We start from the raw sequence: 23333 nt of genomic DNA, 5'->3' as shown, positions 1-23333 counted from the left end.
TATTTTCAAATTGCCTACAAAGTCTATGGTTTGTAACACAGCCCCTGCCTTATTCCACAATCTTTTTTTATTTTGATATTTAATCAACTTGGACTTTTACTTCCAACACCCCACCCATCCCCACCCCTGTGCCATTCAACACCTGAGCTGCCATTCAGTAGCTAAATTCAATCCTTAAACTGACACACCACTCATGTTCTGTGATTTTGCCACTTCTCTCATCTGGCCTTGCCATTTTTCAGAAGAAACTTTAAGATGCTCAGTATCTTCAGAGACTGCTACAAAGGCATATTGATCCTATTTCTGCCAGTATTCTAGATTTTCGGAAAAGTTGTGACAGAAGTGGGAAGGAATGAGAGAAAAAATAGAGGTGCAAGAAGCAGGGAAATACTACTTCTGCTTCCAGGTGCAGTAGAGTCAGCTTGAATTCAGAAGGAGCAAACTGAAAAAATTTGATAGGAGTTTAGTAATCTGAAAAGTAAACCCTCTTTTGAAACTGTAGATTAAAAGAGAAATTTTAACACCAACCCTACTTCACAAATTCAGAATAACGTTCAAAAAGCGATGAGGAAGCAGGCCAGAAGGAACGCTTCACCATTAATGCTCCTCTGGAACAACTGCTTTAGCATAGCAACCTTCATAAAGGCTGTAAGCCTCTCAAATATAAGAAACGGCACACAATCTTCACTATTTCTTTTAAATGACAAAGGAATTCTGTAACCAATTCTGGAATTACAAGGAAAAACACATACATGGTATTTCTCTAATGAAAGAGAACTAAAAGAAGTTAAAAAAAATCCCATTAAGCTTTAGGAGATATAGTAAAATCCACCCCTGTATGCTTTTCTAAAAGACACACTGACAATAAATCAGCACTATCCAATTACACAGAGACACTATTTAATTAAGAAAAACATACAGATCTTATTTCAAGCCGTCTCCATCTCCATGATATCTGTATCTCAGAAGCCTTTCCTCCCCGCCTTTCCAGCCCGTTCAATGTCACTGAAGCAAAAATACTTCCTTCAGGTAACGCATGGTGGCGTTTGTTGGAGTTATTTTAGTTTGAACTTTGGGCTTTGCACAATGCAGTTATAAATTTAAGAGTAAGCTGCAACTATTTTTTTGTTGTTCTAAGAGATCATAACAAAGCTCATGCGCTTCAATACGGTCTTACCACTACATTACTAAGTAATCCAAGTATTTTAGCTTTGTAGAGAGTTGATAACAGGAGCGGGGAAACGCAGCGGTACCAGCTGTATATCAGACCCTGCCAAATGCAATACACACAATCAGAAAAGTACGCTGAACTGTTAATAACCCAAAGGGTGCTACGCCATCACCTCCAGCACTACTGAAATGGTCATCACAACTTCTGGGTTGTCGTACGCCAGCAACAAAAAAATGAGTACCTGCAAGAGATCTGGGAAAAGCTGCAACTCGCAGTCAGAAAAAACAGTGTTTTCTCTGAAATTTCCAAGAACTTCCAAGTGGTGCTGAAAACCATAAATCCTACCTGAGACCACACATTCTGTAAGTGCTATTTCCAAACAAACTCCAGTGACCAGAAGGTAGTTAATGCGTTATTTTTACCATTGCAATACTGGTAGCATTTTCTTTTATTAATAAGTTTTAAAATCATGTAAAGGTTATTGGCTGATGCAAAATGTTGATGTTTGTATCACCTCAGTCATTTCCATTGAAGTTTAAAATTGGGGTGCTTTTCAAGAAGCATTTCTTTCCTTCTAATGTGCCAAAGATCAAAAAATGCTCTGTTTGCAATTACTGTCACCCGTCTCTCCCTATGGAGCTTGTTTTGTAGGGATTACTTGACAGTCATTGATATAACCGCTCTGCTGAAGAACGTCTGCACAATATTTCACTTGATCTCTTCCAAGGATATTTAAATAATCATTACACAAGTTATATCAAAACCTTAATTCCAGGCACTTCACTAGAGTTTTTCTTCTTTAAACACATGATTTTATTCTAACTGATTTTTTCCATATTTTTTTTCTTGATTTACCTATCAATTAACTAATAATCACTAGACAACCACAACACTTGGAATAAGCGACGTGGTTCTGATTATGCTTAAGGCAAAACAAAACAAGAATTCTCCCCAGGAAATCAACAATGATTTGTCTAAAATATTCTCCCATATTTTGTGTTTATCTTTAAAGATCTAAGTATGACCAGGAACCAAGACAACAACATGGATGTTTAGAAGTTAGAAAAAGCAGAGGGCAGAGAGGAGGGATCTGAAGAGAAGCCTGAATGGCTTACACTTTCACTCTTCCACCTATTTGCACTCCAAATGGCTCCCGCTAGAATGAAGAACCGATGCTGCAACAACTTGCTTTCAACAACTTGATTTTTGCAGGGGATTGTCCTATGTAACGGCCACCGCTTTCAAACCCCCATATTTTACTATGTCTTCAACTTAAAAAGTAGAAAGAGTTTACTAAGCAGTATTTCTCCTGCAACCAAATTCAACCAAAGGGTGAGTTTGCTCATAAATTAAACCACAAACATTTTAGAGACAGGAATGAAAATATTTTCAAAAGAATTATGCAGGAAAATCTAATAAAGATTAGCACGGGATGTAGCAAAACTCTGAGATCTAATGTAATGACAGAATGAAAAACCTAAGTGTTTGAAGAAAACTTCAGAGTTGAGATTCTGCAGGAAACTTTCTGCGCAACCTGCTGAACATTCATTCCTTTTGGCAGTTACTGCCATTGGGCAAGCTGAAAAAATATAGTCTCGGGAAGTATCTAGGAAGTGTCCAAATAAGTGTTGGTAAGTCAGGAATGTATTTGATGACGCACAGATCAGCATGTAACATATTTACTCTGTAGCTTCTTTATGTACGTTATAGGAAAAAAATGCATGATGTAATGTAAACATGCAATTATACTTGTACAAGTGCAGAAGTTCTACTTTCTACATGAAACCAATCTTAAAGTGAAAGAATCAGGCACTGAGACAGTCCATTATGTGACATCACTAAAAACCCATACACTTCAAAAGGCAGCCTGGCTTGCTGTCGTTTACAAGGCTTCATACTCCTGTTTGAAAGGTCAACACAGAAAGTTAAGACTTGGGTGACTACAGACAGCACTTTTGAAAATAACTTTTAATCAAAAGCATGTGTGTGAAATTAAGTCTTTTGTGTCACAAAGGCATAGGAAAAGCTGAATATTTAGCTCCAAACATCCTGCAAATATCGTTTTGCTTCTCGAAGCATGGCCAGGACTTTCATTGCTTCCAATTTGTCAGCTCCCATTTCCATGCTTAAAATGTCCACTACAGCGTCGCTTACACCATCAGCCATGTGCTTCTTATCTCTGCAAAAAAACAGCGGAGGAAAATGCATAACAGTGTATTTTTCCTTTTATCAATACCTTCAGAGGCAGGATAATATTGGAAAAGAGGCATTAAAAAGAGTCCCAAACAAAAATATAGCTTATATACTGTATGGCAAGATTCTCACTGAGTTTTCATGTAGCTGAGCATTGACAGGAACAAGGGTTTCTCTCAATCAAAGTTTTCAGCATGCTGTAATTTCTAAGAAAAAAACCCTTTGAACCCTAGTTGAGCTGTCACAGAATAATTGTTTTCTTTTAGGGAGAACTGTACCTGCTGAAGTATTTTTTATTATTATATCACCATATGGTTCCAATATAAAAACAACCCAAACTCCTCACTTATTAATTATCATGGTTCAGCCCCAGTTGGCAACTAAACACCACGCAGCCACTTGCTCACTGCCCCCACCCCTGTGGGATGGGGGAGAGAATTGGAAGAGCAAAACTTGTGGGTTGAGATGATAACCGTTCAATAATTACAATAAAATAATAATTGTAATTATTATTATGATAACAACAGTAATGATAATATAATAAAAAGGAAAAGGGAAAAAGAAAAAACAAAAACAAACACAAAACCATAGCGATACAACCGCTCACCACTCGCCGACCGACACTGCCTGTCCCTGAGCCATGACTGCTGCCTCCCTCCCCCGGCCAGCCCCTCCCAGTTAACATACTGGGCATGACGTTACATGATATGGAATATCCCTTCGGCCAGTTTGAATCCGCTCTCTCAGCTGTGCCCCCTCCCCTCCCGGCTTCTTGTGCACCCCGGCAGAGCATGGGGAGCTAGACATGTCCTTGACTAGAACAAGCACTACCCAGCAACAACCAAAACATCTGTGTGTTATAAACATTATTTTCATACTAAGTCCAAAGCACAGCATTATGCCAGCTGCAGTGAAGAAAATTAACCATCCCAGCTAAAACCATGACATTAAAAATGCTATTTTTAATACAAATAGCTGGCATTTATTCCTGCAGAAGAATGTTTAGACATTGGGCTCTATATTCAAACAGTTTGTCCATTTATCAGCAATCTTCCTAAAAATCTCAAACCCCCAGGTAAGTTAGCATCCACAAATAAAACTTCCCAATGTAAAATATATTACTATTACAGTTTTAGCATTCTGGCCCACCCAAGCCTGGAACACAGCAGAAGACTGCTGCTATCTCACAGCTATGCAGTTTATCATCACATGTATTCAAATATCTCATCTTCCGAAGAGAAATCCATTAGCTTGAAACCTCCCATAGTTTAACTGAATACTGGAGAAGAAAAAGAACAGTAAGTGACTAAAGCAACCAGTGGAACTGTGTGGTTATGAGCTATACTTTCAGACTATAATGGAAAAAAAATGACATGGTGATGAAATTCCAGCATTCTAGGAAGGCTCCTTCAGCATCAGCTTGGTCCTTTCTTTCAGACAGCTCTAAGTCTTTCTAAAGCCTCAAACTTCTAAATGTGTTCTCTTTCTGAGGCAGTCCACCTCCACTCTACTCACCCACATATGTAGAAGTAACCTCTCTCTTCCAGCAGGACTCTGGCAACCTCCTTAGCATAAAGCCTAATGACATCTTGCACATATTTAGGCGGGGCTACTTCTGCAGTTGAAGAGTCTCTTGAGAAACAAACCTTAAGGTGAGTTAACGTGCCATTTTCAAGAAAACATCTGAGCTCATCTCTGAAAGGCAATAAAAGCTGTCAATAATGGCTCAGAGATAAGCAATCCTTCATGAATACAAAATGAATGCTAAATAGTGAACTTGCTTGAACAAATAGTCTCGATCTTGATGTCGACAACCAAAAAACAGCCATGTCTCTCCGAATTCCCAGTCTGTATGTTCTTCTCTGAGCTTTTGCCTAAACAGGGAAGAAAAAAAATCAAATCTTGTTTTATCAAGTTCAGAATCTAAAATGTCTATAACCTAGTTCTCATTTAAGTGCTTTAATAAGCCTCTGGATTGATGGAAATGTGAAACGACTTAAGGTAAATCACAGTCAAAACCCCCTTTCTTTGACTTTCTTGACTACTCACTTTCGGCCCAGCTCAAAATCAATCAAATTCAAAGGGGTTTTTTTGCCAGTTTCATATTGGAATAGTCAAGATTGACACTTCCAAACATCTCACAAAACAATTCTGACTGCTGAAAAAGTAGATCACTACCCTTTATCCTTCATTGGAAGCCCTGTTAAAACACCTGGGAAAACTCAGCAGAAAGCAGTTTTAGCATGCTTTCCATTTAGCTGTAGAAACCTGCTAGACTTTATGAATAACAATCTACTTACTACTACATCATCAGAAGAGTTATTGCATTTTCTGGAAATAATGCTGAAGGTATTCCTTTAGAGGGGTTTTAGCTGCAACTTCCTAGTTACATTTTGAGAGATAGATTTAATTTATCATTGATCAAATGCTTATGAAATGCTACGGATCCTTTAAAATGAAATGCAAAATACTTCTGAGAGATAAAGGTATATTTGAGAGTTAAAATTAGGGAGTAAGGATTGTACATAATAATTTGGTTAAAGCTGAAGCATGGAGTAAGATACGTCATGTCAACATTTCGTTCTTCTCTCAAATAAAATGGTTCAAAAACAATTGTTACAGGATGCAAGAAACTCCATTATCTTCCTGGAACTAATGAGTCACATAGGATTGTGTTGGTTATCTATAAAACTTGCAACTGCTCCCAGCCAATTATTCCACTCTTTCCACAGTTCGTTTCCTCCAAATGATAATGTTTTTACATATCCTTGGTGATGTGGTATCTGTCACTTTATGAACAAGTGTCTCTTTGCCTTGCAGAGTTACTCTGCTGGAGTTGGAGAGGAAAAAAAGGGATTTACCTTCTCTCAAACACAAACCCACAAGACCCAAGACTACTGTCCTGTTGAGGGTTCAGGTCCAAAACTCCTCATCTCAAAACACCAAAATGCGTAAACTCTTAGAAATAAGAGCACGTGGGAGAAAACTTGACATCATGCCAAGGCTTGTAATATAGATGCCACTTATGAAGGAAATGGGTTTTGAAAACCAAAATTAAGCCAAACAACACTGTTTCTAAAAACTACCAACCTCTTATGGACTTCCACTAGCAACACACAGATAAAGGATTTAATGTCTTATTACTGTTTCTGGAATTCACTCAATTCCTCATATATCCACTATGGATATTAAATACAGTCAGATGAAAATGTAAATTTTACTCATTTGAAAAACACATAAATACACAAGCACTGCTTTTTCAAAATTAATAAGACTGTTTCTACTAAGCACACCCCTGTTACAAAACATAAAAAGAAAAAAAAGGAAAGAGAAAAAAAAGATTAACTGCATTTGTACTCAAAACCTGAGGCTGTATTGTCTTCAGCTTAAGAAGGCTGCTTTCCAGGTAACAACTTGGTACATACCTATGTTGTAGGAAACCAATAAAGGGTGAAATTCCTGTTCCTGGACCAACCATGATGAACGGGACAGCTGGGTCTGCAGGTAAGTGGAAAGTATTTTTTGGACGAGCAAAAATAGATATCTAGAATGAAAGTAGATAGAACATAATTGAAGAATATTCTTAAGCAGTGAAAATAGCATGAAAATTTTAGAACCTTCAGGATATTTATGTAGTGTGTATGTCCACACGCCCTTCCAAACCCTGAGCTTCAGAGTTAATTTTTATTGCCACACAGGCATTTAGAATAAAATTCCACATGAGTTTCTGGAAAAAGAAACACACCAAACAAAAACAAAACACCAAACACAAAACCAAAAACCACACACCATATTTACAAACCTATTCATCCATCTGGAGGAAAACTGGAGGAAAACTAGAGAAAACCACACAAACATGAGTTTCTGAATATGAAAGCTGACTGCACCATAAATTTGGGGAATACTGTTACAGAATTGATGGAAAGTTTGGTGTTGATACTCAAAGGGAAAAAAGCAAGTTTATTGCTATCTATTACAGATTAAAACTCAACCTTTTTTTACATTGTGGACATCTAAAAAAATTCCAGCGGAAGTGAGGATTTGTTTATAGTGAATTGAAACCTACTGATACTGAGCTTGCTTTCTTAATTTTCATAGAAGTTTTACATGATCTCCAAAAACGTGTACGGGTGAAGGGAGGCAGATAACTGCACTGATAAACTCCAATTCTGATCTTCAGACCTGTGTGTGAAAGGAAGTCTAAATGTAATTTTCACATGAGCTTCACAACTGTTCTCCGAGGCATGGCTAACAATGTATAGAAAATGAGATGACTACTTTTAATTCTTTAAAAGATTATTCAAGACTCAGCAGCAGCCAGAGCAGAGCTTCATCCACTAAAGTCATAAGCAAACATCTGATTTATTTTCCCTGATAACCCTGAAAGGATCTGAATTTACTTTCAAGTTTAAGGAAAGAGTGAAGCTCCTTTTAATTCACTACAGACACTACAATGTTGAACAGTATTATTTTTCTGGTTTCACGATGATAGAAAAATAGTATAATTCTTGCTGGTGGGGACAACATTTGTATTTCTGTCATACTCACTACTTCAAACCACACTTGAGTTAGGAGGCTATTTTCCCTAATAATGATTCCAAACTGGTCATTCCTTTAAGAAATACTGCAAATGGTAGAGACATTTATGCTGTAAAGTGTCTTCAATTAATTTAAGGTATTTTTGCATAAGATCACACTCATCTATTTTGTACTAGTATTCCACATATTTCTGCAACCTACGTGTATTGCTGCATATTTATCTATGCTGAATTCTAGCTTGCACAAGCAGATGCAAACAGTTCTGAACTTTATTCACTAATTTTGTAATAATCCTTTTGTTTTTCTTAACTCCATGTCTTTTTCCTGTTTGATCTTTAATATACTGCAAATCAATTATACTTTAAACAAAGAGCAGATGTGAATACAGGAATAACATATGCTACACATATTGAGCAGTTTGTCTTTTGAGTTACTTTTAAAAAATGAAGATAACTTGTATGGGTTTTCTTTCCATTTTGCCAGGCCAACACCTTGAATTATTGGCACGTTTTTCTTGTAACCAAATTCTATGCTTGCTTCTATTTTTCTTAATCAGATATAGATAAGACTGGCAGTAGTTCTTTAGACATATTAATTATATAGTAGAATTCAAAATTTTTAACAACCGGCTCACACTCAGTAACTTTGGGACCGATTAATTGCATAGATTCTTTGCCACAAAATGAAAAGAGGGGAAAAAAAAAAACCCCAAACCACCAAAAACCACCAAAACCAACACCCAAAACCTTCTAATAATATCCACCATGCCAAACCATCTTTGATGCACATCAGAAATACCACAGACCGTCCCCTGTGTCATATTCAATAACCTGGCCTTTGCAAACTGTGCAAGACCTGACAAGAAGCGAGTTTTACGATTTCTCCCCTCTCATCTGCCACCCTCTCCTGGAAGTGACCAAGTGCCCCCCTCCGACAACACTAACAGTCATAACTATTTAATCGCACAGCAGTAGTTTAGTCCACAAAAACATCCTCCAAGACTCGCTTAGGACTACAGGGGGGTGCAAAACAACTCTGGCCTTTCAGCAATGGAAAATTTCACAACTCAGGTATCCATAGATAAAGTAAAATGTAATTTTAGCAACTTAGCAATGAAGTTCTAGACACGTTACAGAGGGAAGGGTAAACTTACAAGTAGGGTAGAACTGCAAAATGGAGGTGTATACTTCCAAAACACCTGCATTACATCAGGGCAGTGAACAAAGAAACCTGCAGTCATTTCAATCATGCATATACTTAACAGTTCAGGAGTTTAGATCTAATATTCATACCTTTTCAGTTGAAGAAGAGCTTCCTCCTTTTGCATCCAGAGTGTTTTTATTGGGGTGCAGTAGAGGTGTAACTAATTCAGCAAGCCACCCTGTACAAACTCCTTTCCGCGAGACTGGTCTAGCAGGACAGGCAGGGAACTCCACAACATTAAATACAAAACACAGTTTTCCTGGCTGATACAAGTTTGAACTGCAAAGATAAAAGTATAAAAAAAACCCCAAACCTGAGAGATAGCTGTACAATCTTACAGCAGGTCTATTTGCAACCCAACCCACCTCAATTGAATCAAGATCCTCAGTGTTCAGCTAACTGTGCGATATTTACATCTAGTTAGAAAACGTCTTAAGGCTGGACTCAGAGGCCAGTGCCTACAGAAGGGAATCCAAATTCCTACCAGATTCACACGTGTGTGAGCTTGTTCCTGAGAACTCTACCAAAGTCTTGCCAGACACTCAAACCAATGTTGTTTGAAATAGTCAAACCCTGTGGTTTTTTGCAACAGGGACACAATAATTTTTTCCTCAGGTTTTATAATCTACAGAAGAAAGAGAGGAATGAAGGATAATGTACACACACACTTGAAAAAAAAGCATACCTAAATTACCAAGGAGATATAATTTGAACATTCCATTACCTTGACACTGAATAAGATCTGGCTTGTAATTTAGGAAGATGTTCTGAAAAATAAAAATAAGATAAAATTTTAAAAAATAAAAACCCCAAAACCCCAAACCCATCACTTATTTGATTCATCCCAATGAAAACTAAAATACTATATAATGAATGTTTACAGTACAACAGATTAAAAGCATATTTTAATTTAACTGTAACTTTATTCTATTAACATTCAGTGTTTGTGGTTCAGAAATGAGATATTAAGACTAAGTCTTGGACTCTGTTTTGAATGTTTTTTAGACTTTGTAGAACATCTGTTAGAGATCCTATAAAATGAGACCACAATTAATTTATGGGGTTCTAGGTCAATTAAAAACAACTTTAAGGTGCACAGAAGAGATGCCAGTAGCTAGTGGACAAGGTGAAGCTTGAAATTTAATTTTCCCCACTTTTCATCTAAGAGCTCAAAAGGTCTCAGAATAAGAATTGCTTGATTGAAAGTTTCCTATATATAACGCCCTAGAAGGAGATTTGTCAGTTCTATTTCAAACCACTATGAGTACCTTTGCAGATTTTTGACATCACAGCTGGAAAACAAACAGATGCAGGAGTTTACTGGGCATTTTTTCAATAAGAAACCCGCTAGATATATCGCACGCACACATTTCTATCTACATACATATGTACATATACAGAAAAGGCTGAACTCACTGGTGCTTTCACAGGAATGACTTGTGTGCAGACTGCACATTTTAGCTGAGGAGAAGCTCATATTAAAAGGAGACAGATATATCGCTAAGTGAACAAGGTAGTGGGAATGGTGACAATAAGTGAGCAATACCAGAAAAACTGGGCATAGCAAATGCCAGAAAAACATAGAGTGAACAGGGCAACATACAGCTTAACTGGTTTTTAGCTGTTTTTCCGTATGTATTAACCTTTTGCAGATGTTCCAACCTGTACAGGGACACCCTGACATATTTTAAAGATGCTCTGCTACATAAGGTAGTTGCAAGTCAGAGTTAAGACAAGCTAGTTCAGTGAAATTACTTAAAAGAAGACACCAAGCCCATTCAACATGTTACGTCTCTGGGAGAACACGTTTAAAACGTTTTCAAATTTTCCTTTCTTCAGTTCAGTTGCTACAGCATGTTCCATACCACCTTTGAAAAGCTAAGTGGTTTTGCTTTCACTGTGAAAATTCATATATTTGTAAAGTGGAGCAGAGCTTGTATTTATTTCTTTAAATCTCACCAGTGTACTAAGGAGAGATTTGGGGTAGGTGTAGAGAAGATGATTGCAAGAACATAAAAAAGCCTTTTGCTTCATATAATGAAACATATTAAGAAAATCTGGTTTTTAATCTGGAGAAAAAACTGTCAGTATTTTCAGATGTATTTGAGATGGTTACAGCTGCAGTCTCATTCCTTCAATGTTTTATGTAAGGAACCCAGCGAGTGTGTTGGACATTACATAAATACAAATATACTGGGAAAAGCTTTACATTTTAACAGGTGTAAGTGCAAGAAAAGAACAAGTTGGCTGGGAAATCAGGAGTTGTAAAAACATGTCTTTTTTTAATTGTAAGCAGTTGATGAACTGTTTCTTAAAGACCCTAATCCTGGAAACACCTTATGCTTATTTTTTATGCACAGGAGCAATCAAGAGTCAACTGAAGCACAGGTACGTACCTAAGTGTTTGCAGAATGAAGGCCAAAGACTACAAACTGGAAAACAGAGCTTTGTTCCCCAGCAATAGTTATAGTTTGATCACTATGGACACCGTATCATTTTTAAAGCAGTTAACTGAGCGGTTATTCTCCTTTCTTGGGAAATTGAACATTTAGTCTAATGCATTTTCAGAAACCAGATCTAATTAAACCTAAATCAGTCACTTACCAATTAACAGGTTAAGTGAAGGCTTGCAGCTTGGAAACGCATGAAGTAAATCCAGCAAGCAAACATTAGAATCTCTAATAAAGCGTGTGTAATCAGAGGCTCCTTGTCTGCTGCAAAGCTCTTGAAGCCTCCGTTTTTCTCCCGCGTCACTGGTACATTCTACAAGAGCTCGCAAAAAAGCCTGCAGGGAAGAAAATAAGAGTGAAGGGTAAAAACCCTTGTCCATTTGGAAAAATGGTCACAAAGCTGGGAAAATCTTGGGATACCTGGGGACAGGAAGCCTGACAGGTTAATGGATAATATGATTTATTTCCCCATGCACGCTTTCATTTACTATGAAAAATTTACATTTTTCTTTTTTCCTTTTTTTTTTTTTTTTTTTTTTTTGGTTGTTTGGCTGCTCCTCTAATCTCTGGAACAAGCTAGCAGGTCAGAAAGTCCTATTTAGCCTGAGTTGGGGAGGGACAAATAAACACAACCCATTCCCTGGAAAATCCCAAATTTATGAAAGGCTTTCTTATTTATGTATTTGCACTTTACTTAAGTAAACAGCTCCATAACACAAATTAATGCAAGACAAAACACCATTTGCTAAGTTACAGAAGCAGGAAAGGAATAATAAGAAGTCTTAGAAAAGGTATTACTGTAAATAAGGCATGGTATTTAATGAGTCATGTAAATGTCGCTGTGGTGTTTTATTCCATATATTATGCCTATACAATGGTACTGCAACGTTTTCTTAAGGGAAAATTAAATTGAGCATTGTAAGATAAAGTCAAAATCAGACATAAATAGTTACAAGGTTTTTTCCAAAAGCAAGGTGGAAATAGACGGAGTGCATAATAGAAAAGTGATCCAAAACACCAAGCACAATCAGATGACATATTCTACACAACAGAATACTTGGAAAGTAATTTGAGTGCGCTCAAACACTGAGCTTCCAGACAATAGTTTTGAGTTACATAAAGCACACACTACACTGAACAATGTAATAAAGCATATAGGTTATAAAAACTGGCCTGGGCAATATTCCCCAGCCAGCACTCTCTGCCTACTCTTATTGTTGAGACAAATTTTCAAAATTGTTAAATGCAGTTTTGAAAAGGTTGAAACAATTGGAAAATTCTCTTCTCTTCTGCTGTGAAATCCACTAAATTGAGTGAAAAGGTCCTTCCAAAAACTGATTCCCCTCAGAGATCCAACTAACCCAACTGTTTAGCTGCAACCTTCACAAGAAGTTACCTTTAAAACATTTTTTGACAATAATAGAAATACGCAGGCATTTCCAGCCGTAAGCCTCCAGTTTTTTGCACGCACAGCATGAAAGGAAAATAATATTCACATGTTGTGAGAACAAATACTATACAAGCAAAAATCTGTCTTCAAACTCTGCCAGGTTACTGAAATACTGAAGAAATGCTTTAAAATTATTCAGAAGACATTATGGTATGTTTGCATAGAGCAACACACATATTTTCAGCGACAAAACTTGACAAATATGGCTCCCTCTGATTAGAAAGAAGGATTTCTCTAAAATGCCTATGGGGCCAGGTTCAGTCAGCCTTCCAGTTATTTGGCACCAAATATCTAATACTTTCCTATTTACTTCCAGACTAGTTATGAATCAAGGTACTGCAGAAAGGGAATAGAGATTTCAGTATCTCATAGTTTGCCAGATAAAGTACCAAAAGGGAAATTTCTCAGAAGTAAAAACAGCAGTAAACAAATACAGTCCTTATTCACCAGGAAACATGGTAACTACACATGAAGCAAGGACAGATCTGTAAGAGCCCATACAGCATAGAATTATGAAGGATTTCTCTTTAAAAACAACAAACACATAAATACCTTTTTGGGAATTGCTCTTATTTCCAGACACCAGGTTAGAATGAATTTCAGAGTGCTTCTTTCAGGGATGTGTTGTGGATGAGTTGCTCCTAGTTCAGTGGGAAAAAAACAAACAAACAAAAAAACCCAAAAGAAAACGTGCATCTAAAAATGGCAGCACAGAATGCTTGTTCTGTCAAGAAATAAGAGTGCTAAACTGCATTCATTTCGGTATGCTTGAGCCCCAGCTGGTTAGTGGAAATTATGAACTAAACAGCAAGCCAGTTTTCCAATGAGATATCAATGCCAATTTTCCAATGAAAAGTCAAACTCATCAGGAGAGAAAAAAAAACAAAAAGAGGAGTATAATACACGAGTTTTCAAACAGATTTCATTGCTAGACCTCTCAAGGTTTTGCTGCCACTTTCCACCTTGAAGAAATTCAGAGGAATGCTTACCAGGAAAACAAACATCCACAGTTTTGCCCTCCATCAATAAGCACTCCTGAAAATTGGAACACAGGGAAGTTTTCTAATGATCTAACCAAAGGTGTACGCAGCCAGTGCCAAGCTGAAGCTTCTGAGGCCCAACAGACCCAGGGGTTTATATGCATTTTTATATGCATATATATATATTATATTTTATATATTTATTATTATATATATATTTAGATGCATTTATATGACAAAACACCTTTAATTAATAAGCTCTACAGGTCCCAAAATTGTTTCCTTACAGACCCAACTTTCAGGGTGGGATTTCTCTTGACAATGTTTCTTGGCTTTGGCATCTAGCTACTGATTCTTACTATGCTTTTTTCCATGCTCAAGAGCCCTTTAATACTACAAAATTTTTGCTCCAAGAATATACCTATAATATATAACTTGCTAAATTACCTCTTTGTATCAGCATTACTTGACTGAATCCTTGCTACAAAGAATGAAATTTACTTTTAGAAGATAAGAGGATTGGCATAAATATAATGCAGGAAAGAAGCACCCATTTTCACATTTATATAAACTTCCTTTTCTTGAACATGCTGACAGTGTATTACAAGAAGTACTTAATCCTCTTCCCAGGTTGCTCATACATACCGTAAAAAAAAAAAAAAATCAGCTACAGAAATCCGGTATTTGAACAACAGACTTTGTACCAGACTGCAAATTTCTGTTTTGTCCTCTCAGTTCAGATAATCTGCTTCATCAAAGAATTCACAGACTGAACAAAGAGAGATTGTGAACAAAATTCAGTGGAATTCCTGGCATAAATCTTGAAGACGCAGCAGAGGCACAGACTGCTGCTCATGCTCTTCTCCCAGGTTTTTCAGCTCTCTTCATTCAGTAAACCCACAACCATAACAATTTGCAGTAACTATTACAAATTCCTCAGGAATCTGAATGCAGTTAAGAGGCAACCACGTCAAAAGCAAAACCACTCCGGAACATTGCTAGGAATTGCAAAGTTGCATTATAGAGCTGAATTCTTTGGTACAGATTGGCAACAATAGTACATGAAGTTATATTAACTTAATGTGTCTTTGCTCACCAGCACAAAGAAATAAATTTGGGATTTATCCTAAACCACTGAACTTCATAGCTGCGAAGCATGGAAGTCAGTGTACCAGCCATGATGGGAGATCAGTGGATCAGCAGCAACATGCTAGGTCCTGGCCAAATATCCAAGGCAAGTGTGAAAAGTCAGCATGATTTGCTCTGGGTCACCCAGAAGACCCAAGAGCAGAACAAAGAACTTTGATTCTCTGTGCTGCAATACAATGCTATGATTTTCCTTTCCATTATTAGTCATTAAGATTCACAAACAGGCATGCCATTTTACATATAAATGTTGCATAAATAACACGTATTTTCACCTTTTTCCCCTTATTAGTGCTACATTAGGCACCCAGAGGTGGAATAATCTGGATTATTTACACATAGGATTAGGGCACTGATATTCTAAGTTTCACTCAATTATTTTACCAACTTTGCCTTGGAACGACAGCTGGTTTAGTATACAAGAACAATCACGGGGCTAAGCTATGTTCACTTGGCTCTACAGGCTCTGTTCCACATGGAAAGTGCTCTGGCACTGATGAACTCAAAGTGCCCTGTTAGGGCAGCTTTACATCCTTCCTGCAACACCAGTATAGCAGAAGAAAGGGAACTACTGTAGGCAGGAAGCAGAGGATCTCTCTCTGTGCCTATTCAAGGAGACCTTCGCTTTGAACATGCTGTTGAAATCATCTTTAACTTACAGAGAGATATTCAAATTTTATGCAGCCAGGTGGCAGGACTCTGATTGGCACTGAAAAACCTACTAGCCTACAGGAAGGACAAAATCTCAAGCCCGCCTTCCTATGAAAATCTGATGCCTTTGGCCCTTCATTACCTCCTCCTTCACTATACCCTTCCCTTTCAATTGCTTCCTTTGCAAATGTGCTTGATTCTGTAAAATGAGTAAACTGTGTGAACAGAGTAGCACACCTGTAAAATTCCCCCACACCACCCAATCTCTTGCTGCTTGCCTGTGCACAGTTGTTGGGCCCTGGACAGCATGACACTGCCTTGAGCTTGAGTGTGCTCGGGACCAGCCCTGATCCAAAGAGAGATTGTTACAAAGCTGGGACCCTCCTGGGACCTTTTTTTTTTTTTTTCTGGTGGGGTGAGGAGGCAGGAAGAAACAGGTGTGCTTGGAGGGGGTCTGCCCCAGAGGAACAAGGTCAATGGTGGTTCCCCAAGAGGGTCGGTGCAGGGGGAGGGGGTTCAGCACAGTGGGGCTAGATAACAGCCAGACCAGCCCTGCAGATGAAGGGCTCAACCCCAGTGCAGGGACGAGGCTGTAACTGATACTGGCTCTGCACCAAATCTAATCGGTGACCCCTCCCAGCAGAGGTTAGTTACTGGAGTGGGGGTCAAGGACAGGGATGAGCTGGGCCTGGACTTCCCATAGGCTATGTTACACCATGGCCTGTCAGGTAATCTCACCTCATTAACAAGTAAGTTACTCACCAGCTCCAACAACAGGGGTCCATTTACATCTCACACTTAAGTGTGCAACAGGTGTTGCACTCAATGGTGCAGGGAATCTCACCATGGGAACTGATTTACCCATAGGCTGGAACAACAAAGAGCCCTGGCCTGTCCTGCAGACCTAAAGGCACAACTCAGTAGCACCGTTAAGGCACCAACTGCAAGGCAAGAGAAGAGTAACTCTCTCAGGTCCAGCTGGCAGTAGATTGGCATACCTTGAACCTGCAGCTACTGCTTCTGAGAGTGGGATCATAAGACTCAGCAGAACAGACCCACATAGACCTACAAGCCCTTAAAAAGGCACCTTGCAGCAGCACTAAATCTTTCTGCTTCAGGAGTGTGGCCCTCTTAGGATGTAAACCAGATTGATGTGAAGTGCTGCGCAAGGAGAGATTTTACTTTCAAGTGGGGGATCATTAGGTTAGGTGATTAAAGACTCATCTCCATAAACTTGAAGAAGCACAGAGGAAGAATGAAATGGATGAATGCCAATGCCAGGCTCAAGTTCCCAGTCAGAAGCTAGCTCATCTACAGTAAAATAAGCAGCAGCATTCCATGCGTCCTCTCTAATTTAACACATCTCTATGACTTCCAACATGCCCCCATGAAATGACAGCTGTGTCCTGATACTAAAGATAAAAACAGTCAAAACTATGCATACCAACTACTACCAACAAAGAAAAGAGCATTTGTTCATGACCTGTGCATCACACCATACCTTTCTTTTTAGTGCCCTGCTTAACCTTTACACAAACGAAGTACTCTCCTTTTTCAGAAAGTCCCAAGACGTGAAGAAGTTCTTCTACCTCATTGACATTGTTGGGACATATTACACAGAAGGCATCTCCAGGTTGGTAGTCAAACACTGTATCCTGTTTTAAAATGTGAGATCACTTCCATTAAACTGTATCACAAACCAAGGCCAACAAGCATCCCCATTCCTAACAACAATCTTCCTACCAGTGCAGTAGCATGAAGTCTTATGTTCTTCTACTCTGTACTAGCACTTCGCTGTTTGGAGCACATCAGAAACTGAATACTCATGTTTTCTTTTTGGGCTTAACCTTACTAATTCAAAAAAAATCTTTCCTTATCTGGTTTAAATATTGGGACACTCTTTAATAAGAACTGCTTAGCAGCCTAAACAGAAGGAAAACAAATATGTGTTAAGAGGATGTGTTACATAACCAGCCCAGATAGTTAATCACTGATGTACTTTGTTTTCTGGTTTGAAAATAGCAGAGAAATGAAGTCCTCACAATTAATGCAACTTTGTAAAGAGATACATGACCACTAAAAGAAAATTTCTGGTTTAAGCTGTTTGATGAACTGTGACTGAAATGACCCAAACTGTTTTTATTTTCTGAAGGAAAAAAGAAAAATAACAAGAGAAGAGCACAGTGAAAATTAAAAGGTATCTCAGATCTTAAGACCTTAAGATTCTGCTTAGTTGGCTGAGGCTCTTGTGCGCAACTGCTGAAACCTTACTCAAGTTTCTGCCTGTTAGAGGAAAATACATAATTATACTTGCATCATTATATTTCCCTTACGCATCAGGTGAGGCTACCTGCATAGACAGACTGTTGAGAATGTTAGGAAAAAAAGGCAAAAAATGTTCACATTTTCAGTGGTTGCTGAGGACAGGATACATGGATATATACAAATATAAGCAAAAAACCATGTCATCTCAGAGACTCAGTTGCTCAAAACTTAATAGACTCTATTTATAGATGAGATTTAAAGACGTCCCATGGATATGGACACAGATCAAGCTAATAGAGTCCAATAAAAGTTATTGCCAAAATCACAGTATCCGCAAAGCAATATTCTGCAAATTTGGAAAGCTGCTGAAAAGCAACATTATTTTCCTTTTAAAGATTTCTTGTAAAATAATATTGAGCGCTCTCTGCCCTTCATCTTCAAACCAGTATATAAAATGTAATGTTCCCTGAATAAACTAAACCAGTTTTTACACCGAGGGTAACAGAGGTTGACAGTTTGAGTACTATGTTAACAAGTCAGAGCAAATGAATGCCAGAGGCAGAAACAGTACTCAAGAGATAACGATTCTTATCACTTGATCACACTAGTCACAGTATTACTTGTGTAAATTACCTACCACAAGGAATAGTCACAATTTACTACACAGTTTCTGAATATTCCCTAAGTTGTATACTTACAAACTGAAAGATCATTAATTTTCAATATTCCCTGCCTGCTCTTCTCCACTGCAAAATCCCTTCAAAAAGGTATTTCAGTCAATAAGATATCCATGGAACAACAAAGAAATCAATTTTGCACTTTATTTCTGTTTTGACTTCCATGGAGTCATACCTTTAAGTGAACAAATCAAGCTTTTCATTTACAAAACGCATCAGCCTAGACTGACATCCTGTTGTCTAGGGAATTATTTTTTCATTTTAAAAAGACAAATAAATAATAATTTTGCTACCAGTTTTTATCATAATACACACATGCTTTTCATCCCTTATTTTTAACCCACTAAAGAAAAAGCCATCACTAACTTACTGCAATATCAAGTTCTAAGAGCAACGCAGTTTTCACCGCATCTTCTCTAGTGAGCTGAACTGCTTTTGTAACTGGCACTTCAAAGGTTGTTCCCTCTGAAATCAGTGAGGACAGATGTGGATTCTGAAAAAAAGGACATGAAAACTTACACTAAAAATGCAAATCAGCTGAATGACAGCTTACTATGACATACAATTAGTGTTGGTACAATTTCTTGGAAACAGTCTTAGAAAACAATTCAAAACAATGAGGAAAAACAGGAGTCTTCTATATACATACTCTTCTACTCTACATTTTTAAAAAATCACATCCAAGCAGTAACAGGTGTGTATTCAACTGTAAAATGTCAATAGGCTTGAACAGTCTAATAGGCCTAAACTACTACCAAACGCAGCTAGCTGTTTCTTTTTTCAAGAGCTGCCTTGAAAATAGCCAATTAGAGAATGACATTGATGTTAAAACCCAGAAAACTCCCACCTAATTTAAGGATTACTAGGTGTACAGAACAGATGTTAGAACAGAAGCTATTTAAAAACATCATTGCAGACTTACAGATTAAGACTTTTGGGGTGCAGATGGAGCTATTATTACAGGCAAATAATAAGAGGAATTTTTAAAACTATAGTTAGAGCTAATCAGCAAACTCCAGACAACAACACAGCATCATGTTACACCACAACATTTCTACACATGTGAAAATGTGCCCCAAGAATTGTAAATGGGCACACCAAGTATAATTCCAGACCACCTCTGACAAAGTCTGTCACTTGAAGATCAGAGTACAGCCCTAGCCCTCATTTCTCCATCACTATTGTCAGCAAGCTTCATCTGAGATCAATACAAACAAAAATGAAGAGACACCAAATGTCCATAACAAATAGGAAGAAATTATTCTACCAATACAAGAATATCAGTAAATCTGAAGATTTCTTATGTATTTAAAAAAGAAAAAAAAAAAAAAAAAAAAAAGGAGCCAAGAGAATCACTTGAGACCAATGGTTAGAAGTTCTACTATTCTCCTAAAATTTTGACATGGTGATTAACAGCTTGGGCCATATCAAGTTATTGTACCTCAGCTGGACTGTGATAACTGCCTACATTCACATCCTCTCCAAGTGAAGTTCAAGGCATAATGAGATCAAGATTTAGGCTAAATTGTATTATCTTAGATTTGCCACAAAGGCTTAAGATGCAGACCGTTACTGCTCTGCTACTAATAAGCAGCACCTTGTTAATTCAACCTTGACACTCAACAGCCAGGACCATATAAGTAACTAGAGAGACGAAATACCCAGCTTTCTTTAAATGGCAGGGAGTCTCCTTCCAGAGATATCCAAACCTCAAGCTGATGCATTTCAAAACAAGCCAACTTCAGCTGTGCTTGGCAAAAAACTACCCATGGCTGTTGCAATGTAAGATACTGGAATCATAGAACGGTTTCAGTTGGAAGGGACCTTTAAAGGTCACCTAGTCAAACCCTTCTGCATTGAGCAGAGACATCTTCAACTAGATCAGGCTGCTCAGAGCCCCGTCCAACTTGTCCTTGTATGTTTCCAGATATGGGGCATCTACCATCTCTCTGGGCAACCTGTTCCAGTGTATCACCACCCTCATACTAAAAATTTTTTCCCTTATATCCAGTCTAAATCTACACTCCTTTAGTTTAAAACCATTACCCCTTGTCCTATCACAACAGGCCTTGCTAAAGACATTGCCCCCACCCTTCCTATAGGCCCCCTTCAATTACTGAAAGGCTGCAACAAGGTCTCCCTGCAGCCTTCTCTTCTCCAGGCTGAGCAACCCCAGCTCTTTCAGCCTGTCTTCACAGGAGAGGTGCTCCAGCCCTCAGATCATTTTTGTGGCCCTCCTCTGGACCTGCTTCAACAGTTCCATGTCCTTACTGTGCTGGGGGCTCCTGAACTGGATGCAGCACTGCAGGTGGGGTCTCACCAGAGCAGAGAAGAGGGGCAGAATCACCTCCCTTACCTGCTCGCCACGCTTCTTTTGATGCAGCCCAGGATGTGGTTGTCCTTCTGGGCTGCGAGTGCACACTGTTTCTGGGCTGCGAGTGCTCATGTACAGCTTTTTGTTCACCAGTAACCCTAAGTCCTCCTCTTCAGGGCTGCTCTCAATCTCTTGATCCCCCAGCCTGTACCAATACCGGGGGTTGCCCCGACCCAGGTGCAGGACCTCACACTTGGCCTTGTTGAACCTCATGAGGTTCTCACAGGCCCACCTCTCCAGCTTGTCCAGGTCTCTCTGGATGACATCCCATCCTTCTGGCGTGTCAACTGCACCACTCATCTTGGTGTCATCTGCAAACTTGCTGAGGGTGCACTCGATCCCACTACGTCATTGATGAAGAAGGACATGAATTGTGTCTTACTTGTAAAAACAGGCATGACCCTACATGGGCCCTACCTGTTGACAAGGTCTAGCCAACTACATCAAGTCAAAAATAGCAGCAAAGGAAAAAAGCCCAAACCTGCATTTGATTCTTTCCAAAGCTCAAGACAATCATTCATCTTTATTCCTGAAATCTGGACTATAATCTTTAATCTGTCACTGAATTCCAGATTAGCAGATTCAGCTTTTTCTAGTTGCTGCTCAAAAGCAAAATATACTTTTTTTTTCTATTTACAGAAAAGTTAAGGTATCAATATTAGAACCTGATCAATTACTTCAGAGATCAGCCTGAATATATGACTTTAAATTACTTTAATACTATGACTTTAAAATAAGAAAATGGGCTCATTTAACCACTATAGCACCAGTTTCAACCCAACTATTAGTGTTTAATTGAAAAGTACCTCTAAATCATAAATCTTTATTTCAGTAATTTGTACCAGTAATTTGTATCAGTACTTAAGGGGTAGCTACAAAGAAGATGGAGACTCCCTTTTTACATGGAGTCACATGGAGAGGACAAGGGGGAATGGACACAAGTTGCTCTTGGGGAGATTCTGATTGGACACCAGAAGGAAATTTTTCACACTGAGGACAGTCACCCATTGGAATAATCTCCCCAGGGAAGTGGTTGACTCGGCCACGTTGGACACCTTCAAGAGTCGTTTGGACAGGGTGCTGGGCCATCTTGTCTAGACTGTGCTCTTCCTAGAAAGGTTGGACTAGATGATCCCTGAGGTCCCTTCCAACCTGGGATTCTGTGTGTGATTCTGTGTGTGAATTGTTTAATTCAACAATCTGAACAAAACCAACCACAATATGAGGCCTAAAAGAAAAGCAAAGTTATCCAGTGTTTAAACCCATATAACTCTTACATAATTTTATTGGCTAGACTAAATGATTCTCTCAGAATTACCACTGACACTGTCAGAGAAAGTGTCAGGGCCCTGAGGATACTAATGGGCTTTCATGGTCCTGACCAGCCTCAACCAGAGGACTCTACCCCACCTCTGTTCATGGGCCCACAAGTCCCCTCTCAGCTCAGCCCTGGGTCTTCAGTTCCTGCCTGAGCTACATCACAGGAGCACTGGTCAGCAGCTCAGCCACCACCATACCCATGGCTGGCCACAGATGCTGTTGAGCCAAGACTGGATCTGCAGACCAACTTCCTGGCTTAGCCCCAGACCTGCCTCATTCCCACAAACTTGTCTGATGATCTGCACTCTTGGCTGATCCTGGCTGCCATCTCCTGGTTTGCCTTGCTTGGGTATTGGGGAACAGAGCTGGCTGTGTTACCACCCTCAGCTCCTGGCTCCTTGTCCCTTAAAGAGCCGCCAGCCTTCATGACTCCCTCACGCAGACAACCAAAACATCTAGCCTCTGGCAGGCAACCAGAAAAGTCTGAGTCATGCTTTTCAGTTCACTTTGATCACTAAACATGCCAAGTGGAGATGATCACCAGCTCATGCTGATTCTCCTCTTTGTACAGCAGGTCTTTATTTAACATGGCTTCACATGAAAAGCACACTGGCTTTCAATCTGCAGCTCATCTTCTGTTTCCAATAGTAAAATTATGATCCTGTTTTTACAATGACAGGTTTCTCTGTTACTAAATATGCAGTAAGATTTTGAACAACTTTACACTCTCTTGAGGCATTCTGCAAGTACTAAAAATTTGAACAGAAGTTGTACTGTATTCCTTTCTACAGAAAGATGTTTTCACCATCCTAACATAAGCCACTGAGGATTTTAATTCTTCCATTCCTGGCACTGCAATGCCATTCCTTTATCAAATTATTATTTAGCTAAACTACACTTTTACATACGTGTCC

The 23333-nt window shown here is 38.7% G+C and overlaps 1 protein-coding gene across 5 annotated transcripts in view; it reads right to left on the bottom strand.

Moving 5' to 3' along the window:
• Window positions 1-3120: 3120 nt before the first annotated feature.
• MTRR (5-methyltetrahydrofolate-homocysteine methyltransferase reductase) overlaps window positions 3121-23333 on the bottom strand; it is a 32138-nt gene continuing 11925 nt past the window's right edge. For all 5 annotated transcript variants that reach the window (XM_064443353.1, XM_064443355.1, XM_064443352.1 and 2 more), the window contains 10 exons: window positions 19096-19218; window positions 17285-17438; window positions 13559-13647; window positions 11711-11891; window positions 9831-9873; window positions 9196-9385; window positions 6790-6908; window positions 5146-5238; window positions 4880-5059; window positions 3121-3350 (listed from right to left, as the gene is read on the bottom strand). In XM_064443353.1, the coding sequence (XP_064299423.1) occupies window positions 3206-3350; window positions 4880-5059; window positions 5146-5238; window positions 6790-6908; window positions 9196-9385; window positions 9831-9873; window positions 11711-11891; window positions 13559-13647; window positions 17285-17438; window positions 19096-19218 (1317 nt within the window). In that variant the 3' untranslated portion in view covers window positions 3121-3205. The remainder of the gene's footprint in view (window positions 3351-4879; window positions 5060-5145; window positions 5239-6789; window positions 6909-9195; window positions 9386-9830; window positions 9874-11710; window positions 11892-13558; window positions 13648-17284; window positions 17439-19095; window positions 19219-23333) is intronic.

This window comes from Phalacrocorax carbo, chromosome 2 (assembly GCF_963921805.1).
Source record: "Phalacrocorax carbo chromosome 2, bPhaCar2.1, whole genome shotgun sequence".
Classification (NCBI taxonomy): Eukaryota; Metazoa; Chordata; class Aves; order Suliformes; family Phalacrocoracidae; genus Phalacrocorax; species Phalacrocorax carbo.
The sequence above is the reverse complement of the archived record's forward strand: the minus strand, read 5'-3'. Positions and strand labels throughout refer to the sequence as shown.